The sequence below is a fragment of the Plasmopara halstedii genome (genome assembly GCF_900000015.1).
Source record: "Plasmopara halstedii genome assembly, contig: Scaffold_2881, whole genome shotgun sequence".
Lineage (NCBI taxonomy): Eukaryota > Oomycota > Peronosporomycetes > Peronosporales > Peronosporaceae > Plasmopara > Plasmopara halstedii.
The window spans coordinates 419,265-428,891 of record NW_020189786.1 but is presented as its reverse complement, the minus strand read 5'-3'; the positions used below and the strand labels follow the sequence as shown (position 1 = coordinate 428,891).

The 9,627-nt window shown below is 44.0% G+C and overlaps 2 protein-coding genes across 2 annotated transcripts; both read right to left on the bottom strand.

Annotated features, from left to right (window-relative positions):
• Positions 1 to 5,187: 5,187 nt before the first annotated feature.
• PHALS_15079 (uncharacterized protein) lies at positions 5,188 to 6,137 on the bottom strand. Its single transcript, XM_036407179.1, has one exon. The coding sequence runs from the start codon at positions 5,418 to 5,420 to the stop codon at positions 5,205 to 5,207; it is 216 nt and encodes a 71-aa protein (XP_036263428.1). The 5' UTR covers positions 5,421 to 6,137; the 3' UTR covers positions 5,188 to 5,204.
• Positions 6,138 to 6,145: 8 nt separating this feature from the next.
• PHALS_05174 (uncharacterized protein) lies at positions 6,146 to 8,641 on the bottom strand (the record flags this gene model as incomplete). The annotated part of the gene is made up of 1 exon (XM_024718854.1): positions 6,146 to 8,641. The coding sequence occupies one exon, from the start codon at positions 8,639 to 8,641 to the stop codon at positions 6,146 to 6,148; it is 2,496 nt and encodes an 831-aa protein (XP_024584212.1).
• Between the last annotated feature and the right edge of the window lie 986 nt (positions 8,642 to 9,627).

Below are 9,627 nucleotides of genomic sequence, written 5' to 3'. Positions count from 1 at the left end.
ATCCCCAAGAATGAGAGAAGCGGCCTGTCGTGCCGCCGCAGCTTCCTCATCCTCTTCTATAATATTCTCATCAAAGACTGGCGCTGAAAGCTGCATCAAACGACGACTCCATCTCTTGTTGCCACCAAAATGCCCGCTCTCGCTGCTGCTGTAGCTGGTTACCTCGTGGTGGTGGTTGTGGTGGTGATGATGGACTGAGCTATATAATGAGGATAGTGATGAGCAGGCGATCGGTAACAAGACGGAACGAGCCGAAGGGGTAGAGAAAAGAAGAACAGCAATTACTGAGGAGGAGCAATGATAAAGAAGACGACAAGAAGAATCAGGAAGAAGAAGAACTGTCAAACTGGTTGGTGGAACTTGAGATCAGTGGTCAAAAATACTCAGCATTACTCTTCCCGTGAGTAAGGTACTCTTGACATGAGTAAACTGTACTCATAGACCATGAGTACACTCATACATGTTTTCGCAGGCAGTACTCAAATAAACGAGTGGACTCATAGCATTACTCATCCGGTCTGTGGACACATGTCCCCGTCGAATGAATTAGCCCTAAAAATGGATGGCGTGCCACTCCACGTGCATCACTGAGGCCTCGTCCATGATGCCTCGGCATCGACCTGATTTAAAATGTGATAAACTACTGGATAAATTAATGCGCTAGAGGTAGATTGATCAACACATGGAAAGAGCTTTGGACGCGGATCAATCGGCGGCTGCGAAAACAACGACGACATCCAGCCCATTACCAGCCATCTATGCCTGGCTCAGGCAGCCCAGCTTGCTCTTTTGCGATCGGAAGAGTCGCGCTGACTCTTGCCCAGAACACGCCGAGGTTATTATAGTGAAACTTCGTAAATTACTGGCCGCTTTGCTGCATAAATCCTTCACTGAGCTATTCAATCACGCCTGAAGAGAAACAAGCGCGAAAAGTTGCCCGACAAACACCTTTTTGATCCATTGGAAGTCAGTCACAAGGAGACAAGGAGCACCTCTTCGCTTGGGGCAGCAGTCGCTAAGAAACTCGCGCCTTCCATGAGGAAAGTACCTTTATTGCTAGAAGCTGGTAAAAAGTTCCACTAAGCATCAGACTCAATATGCGCACTGAGCGATATCAACATGTTGCCTCTACAACATTTTTCCCTCCATGAGAAATGCAACTTAGTTAATAATAGCTGGCAGAAAGGGCCGCTGAGCACCAGACTCAACTTGCTGAATGAGTGAAGGGATATGTTGTCTTAACATCATTAGCTTAGCGAACGCCCTCCAAGTATGCTTGACTTTGCGAAGTTCAAACACGACGCGGGTATCGAGGTGACAACCCATCACCTCAAGGTCCTGCTGTTTACAGTCGCGCTTGTCTCCATATGAGATCTTTATCAGCAATCGTATCGACTGCAAGGTACGTTGCCTTTCACTACGGAAAAGCGCTCAGCGATGGGCAGCCTCATCTTTTACGGGGGGATAAAGGCTGGAAGTGCGTCGGGGCGTAAGCTGGCACGGCTTTAAAGCAATTGAGATCACAAATGTCCACATGTTCTTAAAATATATGGATAATCTTTTTATTTTACAAGGAACTGGCAACATAAACAGCATCCTCTGGTCCATCAATTTGGCAAATGAAAGTGGGCCACGTCTTGCTCATCATGCAGTGCGGCGGGGATCGATCTTTCAACGGCTAGCTCTCATAATCCCGCTCGGTTATAGCGGCTCGTTGTCTTTTTTTGGGAATATTGATGTGTGTCCGAGGCTTATAGGAGTTAGATCTTGAACTCGCCTGTAGGGCTTTGCCACGGCGTAGTGCGCCATGAAGCAACCCATTTTATAGAATTGCATCATCGGTCTGAAGATGGGGCAACTAAGCTTCACAGAAAGGTACAAACGCTACTTCGTCTGCGATAGAGCTCTTCACGTTTGATTGGCTCATAAGTGCGGGGTCATGATATGGCTTAGGTGAGCTCCTCTGATTAAAATGTATATCCAGAGTATACCTATTTGCTTAATTTGCTTTGACCGCGAGTAGTCTTGGTAGTAAACCGCAATCATTCATGTGTTAGTTTCATTTTCTATCTCAAACTGTGTGTGTTTCTTCTGCCTTTAAGGCATTAGTCCGTTGCTTTCGATTATCCAGGCCCTTAGCAATAAGATTACGCACTCTACGCAGGACACTCAATCTCATTGAGATGAAATCACTGATTCTGCTACAAAAGTGTATCCGCAAATTGATATCGACCGATCACAAAGACCGGTCGCTTTTTCAAATTCCTTAAATGCTTACCATACCATTTACGTTAAACCAAGTATGACCTGTAGAGACATGTACTACGTTAATCTAAGCAAATTTCATACAGCACCAAGGTTTTTCGCACAAGTGCCTTGAAGGTGACCCTCAATAAGGATATTCACACACTACTGTGTATGATAAGTGCTTGATAAATTCAAGCTGGTGCCGTGTCACATAAATAATTGTTGCCAAGATGCTGCTGTAAAGTGCACATCTTTATCAGAAACAACGGCATCCAGTAAACCTTGCTTACAAACTGCTCTGTCAACGGACAGCATAGATGTTTGGTTACCAGTCACATTAGCGCGACATGAGCCATCTTATACAAAGACCACAATCCCGGTATTCCCATTAGCATCTTCGGAAAGTCCGAAAGAAACTATTTATTTATGGAGTACCAGCACTAGCCGCGATTTAGCAGTCTGGCCGTCCATGTCGCCGTATGCCGCCGTATGCCGCAAGGTCCCAACCCATCGACACGTTCCACACATGCGCACATACGTGCTACCCCACTTGTGCACGAGAAACTAGAGGTTACTCAGCAGTATTTTTTGTCTGGTCCAAGGTAACCATTTAATTTGGTATCTTTTGCAACGTACATTACTTTGTACTTTAAATTCTCATCATGAGGCGCCTAAATACGGCGAGCGTCATGTCAATAAGTGCTCAATACCGCATGCCTTTGCATAAGCCATAGCGTTTCAGGCGCGCACCTACGCGCTTCGATTAAGCGGCATTTATGTGTCCAGACACCTGGATACTACGGTTTTAGCAGCGCTACACGTGTTGCTTCTGATCCTCAATCTGTCGTATAGCCTTTTCAATTGACGACAGCACTGTTATAATATGCGACAATTTTGGTTGAAGCGATGTGAAATCACATCTGCCACTAATCAAGCCAACTCAACATATACCTTACCGCAAAGATATTATCGGCGATCTTGCTAATTTCTGTTAGATATGCAATGACGGTGTCGCTGTGCATAATACCGCATGATCTGCATGGATCACGCGGTTTTGAGTGCAAGAAGTTGCACTCTGATTCTGACAAGAGTATAAGTCATTTCAAGTATCGCCCACTCACTTTTTCTCAAATGATTTCAGCCGGCAAGACTTTGTCGTAATGATGTGGTTATTCCATTAGGTATCTGCAAAAAATACGGCATCTGGAGTGGCTCAGACGACGCGAAATCGCTGATGGTAGAGACAGAGAAGAGAAGAGGCTTTTTTTCACTGCATTGAAGACTACCTCCCCCGCTGAAAGTTAATACCATTCAACATTTGTTACAGAAAATTAGTGAGCGCTCGTACTATATTTTTAGGATTATTTGCATTATATACTTCCGTGAGTATTTGGCCAGCCAATTTCTTCCTTGAATTCTTTTGGATACACTGGTTAATCTACAATGGCTTCATCGTTTTCGTACTTTCCTGTAGGCCCTGAATCCCAGTGAAGCAATTCAGAAAGGAGATTTTGTCAGCGCCAAATACCACTTGTGTACAATGTCGAATTAAAGGGCCTAGATTCGAGTCATGCTTGCAAGCGTTCCATGCGATTCTTAATATTCGACTTCTCATGCTCTGCAAAACAATCGACCGATTTATTGTCAGAAAGCTTTGTGCTCAGCAAAGAAAAAGCCTAAATGATATTCGTCAGCTTCCTAGAACAGATGATCTGCCGAGAACATGGTTGAACGAGCTTTATTACTGCTCTCAACTAGGTTAAAGGTTTTTTAAGCCGGCGAGTACTTCGAGCGGAATGCTTTTGAAGTGGCTGGTTTTGACACAGCAATTATCTAATGCACCAATGGCGTTTGCGACAAATGTATGGCTGCATTTAGCTTATAACAACCCTTTAAAGATCATGTGATACTATATCACAGCTGCTGAGATTTACGTCTGAATGCGTAATAAGCTTGCCGAAATCGCCACTTAATTTTTGCCTTTCAGATACACTGAAGTCGACACCAAGTGAGAAAATTAATTACCTTTACCAACAATGCTTTGGAGTTTAAACAGAAGAAGGCGAAGATGAAGTCACATTGTTTCATTCATAAGATTATCGTCTTATGACGCAATATTTGTCTTTGAGTCTCATGACGCACTCCCTACTCATCGTTTATACGCATTCGGATCTCTTCGCAGCACGTCATGCTATTCATTCAACATCTAAAAGATTAATCTATGAAAAATTTAGGATGACAGTCCCACTCCCCGCACTCCTTGCTCGGTGAGTGTCTAAAAATTTAGCTTCTCTTCCGTTACCAGCTGTACTATTTCAATGAGTTAACGTTATGCAATGGTTTGCACACATCTCGTCCGGGGAGTTTTTCGTTTTGTTTAAGAACGTCTGCCGCGGATAGTGAAAGGAGACTTAAATCCTGTTTCAAGGTCTGCTGTACTCAGCACGGATTCACTTGACGCACAACGCGTTGTTTTACTCCATATATATGTCTGCTATTCCAGAAAGATATCATGGTAGAGCATATACATATGGCATATTGAAGGCATTGTACAAATGCCGCGATACGATTGAATTATAAATACACATAAGCGTGTGTGCATGCACAGAATTGTCGAAGAGTGAAGCCAGAAGTGCCGTTAGCTAGAATGCCAGCTTTAATGCTTCGTAGTGTTCATTTGTATGGATAACATTCAGAACGCTTCCAGTAACTCGTTGACGGTGATGTTGTTTTTACCAATTCGTTTGCCAACTCGGCTTACCTTTGACATTTAAACTCGAATGAAGATCCGCGTTTGCAGCCAGTATCTGCAGATCTTTGTTGCGCAATGTATCCAGAGAGAGCCATCCAGATCCGAATAATCATACGAGCTGTTAATCGCGTAGTGAGGTATTTCTGCCGACTCGCACGCGCGAAGCCACCACGTTGCTGGAGCGACATGCACTTTCAGAGATGTTCTAACAGATTCCCGCGTCATGTTGACGCTTTGACGATGTCGATTCTAGTCTTCTTGCTTCAACCGCCTTTGAAGCAATTATAGTATCCCAAAGAAAATTCAGCGTCACGGGACAAATTCGTGATACTTCGGCTGGAGCTAAGACATAAAAAAAATGTAGGTGCTTAAAGCAGGAGTAGCATTCAACGTAGGCGATGCGCTTTATTGAAGCAAACATACGTTTATACGCACTCGCTGCAGATCTAAATGGGATATCGAAGCCATACGATTAAGGCCAAGATGTGCTCAGTCGCACTCTTGACCTGAACGAGTGCGAAAACATATAATGTTCGATGTGGGTTTACTAAATGATTAGCCACCCGAATGCGGAGCGCACTGTTGTAGACGGATCAATTTGAGTATGATACATGTGGCTGAGCTATCTTATGCGCTAAAGAAGCTACTCCACCACCCCATGACATTCCTCAAGCTAGTCCATCCAGTTGTGCACGTCTTAAAAAGCGTTCGTCAGACTATCGACGTTATCGACGGACACATGTGTTGGCATTGAAGGCCTAGAGAGCATACCTAGCGAGAGCCATCACCATTTGATGCGCGGCATAACTTACTTTCATGTGAAAGGCTTGTCAGTCGGCGTACTCTCCACGGTATCTCATCCACACATTGAGAACTTTTGAAAGATTGGCATTTATCCTGATGCACTTCTGCCATCATTTTCTTGAGTGAATGGCAAAGTCTTACTGCGCAACGCGCTCGCAACCAAAGAGTTGGACTCGACCTTGTATCATTTGGCTGGTGAATGTATTAGCAGTCTCATGGTTATGAGCTTGGCTTGTACAGCATAACTCGTAAGATATCGATCGGCATATAATTTACCAGATGGTATTTTCTCCTTTGCCAATTGATATTTCCAGAAGACACAATTTAAAACCGCTCCGATCTCTATTCAAAGTCATTTGGTCTATTGTGTGAGGGTATTACACGACAGTTCACATTTTCATGGGCGAATTCGTTAATTTTATCACTCAGAGCCATCAGCGATTGAAATTGTTGAGCATGTAGTGATCCTTCAACTGCAAAGTCAGTAAGCAAATTGTGAGTATTCTCGACTTCGTTTCGACAAAGTGCCAAAGCGTTAGTACTTCCATGGGTAGCAATTGAATCGCAGGGGAAAACACTGGCAAACCCGCCGGCAAAACACTCCAAATGTTTGAAGCGGCTCGCTGTCGATGCCCATGCTTCTTTAAATGGAGTGTCCGCATTGCATCTCGCTAATGCTGCTTGAAGCGCTGTCTCGGATTTAGCTTCTTGACGCAAATTTTGAAACTCTTCTTTTAGTCGAGTAATGCCTTTCTCTCTGAAAAAGGTGCGCGTTGTGGAGCCAAACGTCTCCAAAAGAGACGTCAAGTCACGCTCACTCAGCTGTGCAAATTCATGCGGCAAAGTCGGTGGCATCAAATCTGTTACTGTCAAAGTTCGAGGTCCGCATTCTGTCAATTTTTGGCTTTGCTCATTTTTCACGGCACGACTAAGCTCCAGTAACGACTCGATCATGTTGACACCACAAAGTGCCAGATTTTCCGCGGCGAGGTCAACAATTGGGGCATCGGCAGTGTTGAGGATCCGAATTGAGTGTTCATCGTTTTCTCTGATAAACGCAACTATGTTTCGCGTGCTCAATGCAAAGACTTCGTTCCTTGACTTGAACATATTATGATTCATCGGGGACAATAGTGGATCGTGTAAAGGACCCAGGGCATGGAATGCGGTGGCACATTCGTTTGAAAATGCTGCAATATCTCTACTTTGCTCAGCGAGAGTTGTACGATTTCGTAACAATCTCTCGAATGTCTTGTTTGCACGAGTCGCCACCCAATTTACTACTGCGAAAAATAGCCACCACGAGCAATCCGGCGCACTTGGGGGATTTTTGGCTTCAAGGTGTTGAGTCAGTAATGCACGATGTGTAGCGATCCATTCAACTTCATTTCCGAGCGCAATCCACTTACTTTTAGAAGTCAAAGAGCTTCTACTTGCGCTCCACGATGGAGGGGGTGGGCTTATTTTCTCAAGTAGTTCTGGCTGTCGGCGGATGTATGCGGACAATTCCTTCAGTACCATTAAAAAACAACCGCCCTGAAGAGATGAGTAGAAGTTAAACACAATACAGTCTAATTGATGACATGCGCTCGAAGTGCTAAAGACAACTGAAGCTGACGCTTCCTGTTGCAATCGCGCAGCAATAGCGAGAACCCGAGCTGGCAATTGGGCGTCGCCGTCCGTTGCAATGCCGATAAGTCGCTGTTTCCAGTTTGGCAGTATGACATTGAGCACCTGTTCTAGTGTTTCAAACATCATTGATTCGCATGCGTTTTCAAAAGATGGGATAGTAACAAGGTGAATATTGTACAAGGCACCGCCAGTGTAAATCTTCACGCGGAACTCTAGATACGATCGAATTGGGGCGTGGTCCATGCACGCTCGAAGCACTAATGAGAACGCCCAGCATCCATGCAGCAGCTTTGAGATAGCATTGAAGCTGGCTGCAATAATCAGACGAACGTAAGCCGCCGTCTGGTCTTCACTGTAGTCTAGACATACTTCAGTGCAAGAGACACACTCGAGAGATATCACGTCGCGAAAGAAAACTGGAGCGTGAAATCGAAACGAGCGCATCATACTAGAAATCTGTCGACACGACAATCCAGCCGCAGCGAGTTTCACCAAGCAGTCAATTTGTGAGCGCGAGTGGACCACGACACGGTACATTAAACCTCCTTCCGTCCCCACCAAATTACAGGACTGAAACGTATCTCTAGGAGGACACCACAGAAGTACGTTGTACACAATTTCAGAACTTTGAGTCTCAAACTCATGAGTCGTACTCGGCTCAGCGTGTCCTGTAGCCAACACGGCCACTAACTCCACAATCGCCGGTAAAATATCAAAACGCCTTTGCATGTCGTTGCTTGAGGGTTTAGAAATCCACTCTTCGTTTGATCCCACTTCAATTTGATCATCCAGTAGTCCAATCCCATGAAAATCCTCGCTAACTCCGGAACAAGATGAGAAAAAGGTTTCTTTTTCATCATCCGAGCAAGCTTGATATCGTCTCCATGTCTCACAGTGCGATAGTTCGTGGTGTTGTTGATACTGATCTGTTCGAAACGAATATCGAAAGTATTTCACACTCTTTTTCGAACGTCTTTGCTTCTCTGGCCGTTCTTCACGTCCAAAAAACTGACAGAAACGGCACACGACTAACGTCACTTGGCCCGTAATTTTGTCGCGAGCTACAGGTGTCAACCCAAACTTACGTTCGTGGGACTTAAGGAATCGCAGGAAACGCTTACGATTTTGTGGTTTTTGCGATGAGTCACTATCAGGATCGACAATCTCTAGACAACGTTTCTTACCAACAGCAACTTGGGAAGACATCAATTTTATTTATCAATCTGAGAGATATCGCTGTCAGGGTTTATGTATTGTATTGTAAAATTAATACATTTCCTGTTTTGCTTATGTATCAAAATGCGTTATAATATGATTTAAAGACTTTTAAGCATTCGTCACACTCGTAGGTGTTGACCAAGCCATAGCAAAGTGTGTGTCGTTCTTCTTAGAGTTCGACCGATGGATCGACATGTGCTTGTTTAGAATATTGATACCAATTCATGTTTACTTGGTGTAACTTTGCATCGCTAACAAACCTCAATAAAACTTTATCAACACTTGTGTGATTCTTAAGTGGTCAGCGATAAACTCAAGCAAAATTGATATATAACATTAAGAAAAGCAGTATTGATGACCTCGAAGTAGTTTAAAACTTGTACCACGTAATCCGTTCTGTGTAATTTCAAAATAGATATGTGTAATGAGAGACTAAGATGCTGAAGAGACATTTATATTGTGAGGTTATCGAAATGGTGAAACAAAGCGTGAGTTATAAAGGTGGCGGCTGTAAGCCACCACTCCTTCGTATTTACGTGCTGTATATTATCTGACTAGTCGCTACATTTTGCAATATAAAAGGTGATTGTGTGGTGTGGTACGTTACGTGGGAAAGATGGTCAGTTAAAATTAACTAAATATTTAGTCGAAATAGGTTTGTGCCGCCTTGGTTTAAACGTTGTGTCAACCGACGATTGAACGTCGCCGGTGCATTTTACGGCTCCACTGTTATAATCACCCACTCCCAGAGTATCGGCTCGAAGTGCTCACCTCAGTAAAACGAAAATTATTGTCTCTCATAATCACTCGATAAACTATTTACTACGTCGAGACACCGAACATACTGCAGTCACCTATTCTGTTCATATTTTCTAAAGAATCAGCGTTTGCGCCGGAAGCATGCCTTTTTTCGACAGCATACCGGCATTTACCGTACAGATAGCCACTTGCCATTAGCGTTCTGGCACTGCAGC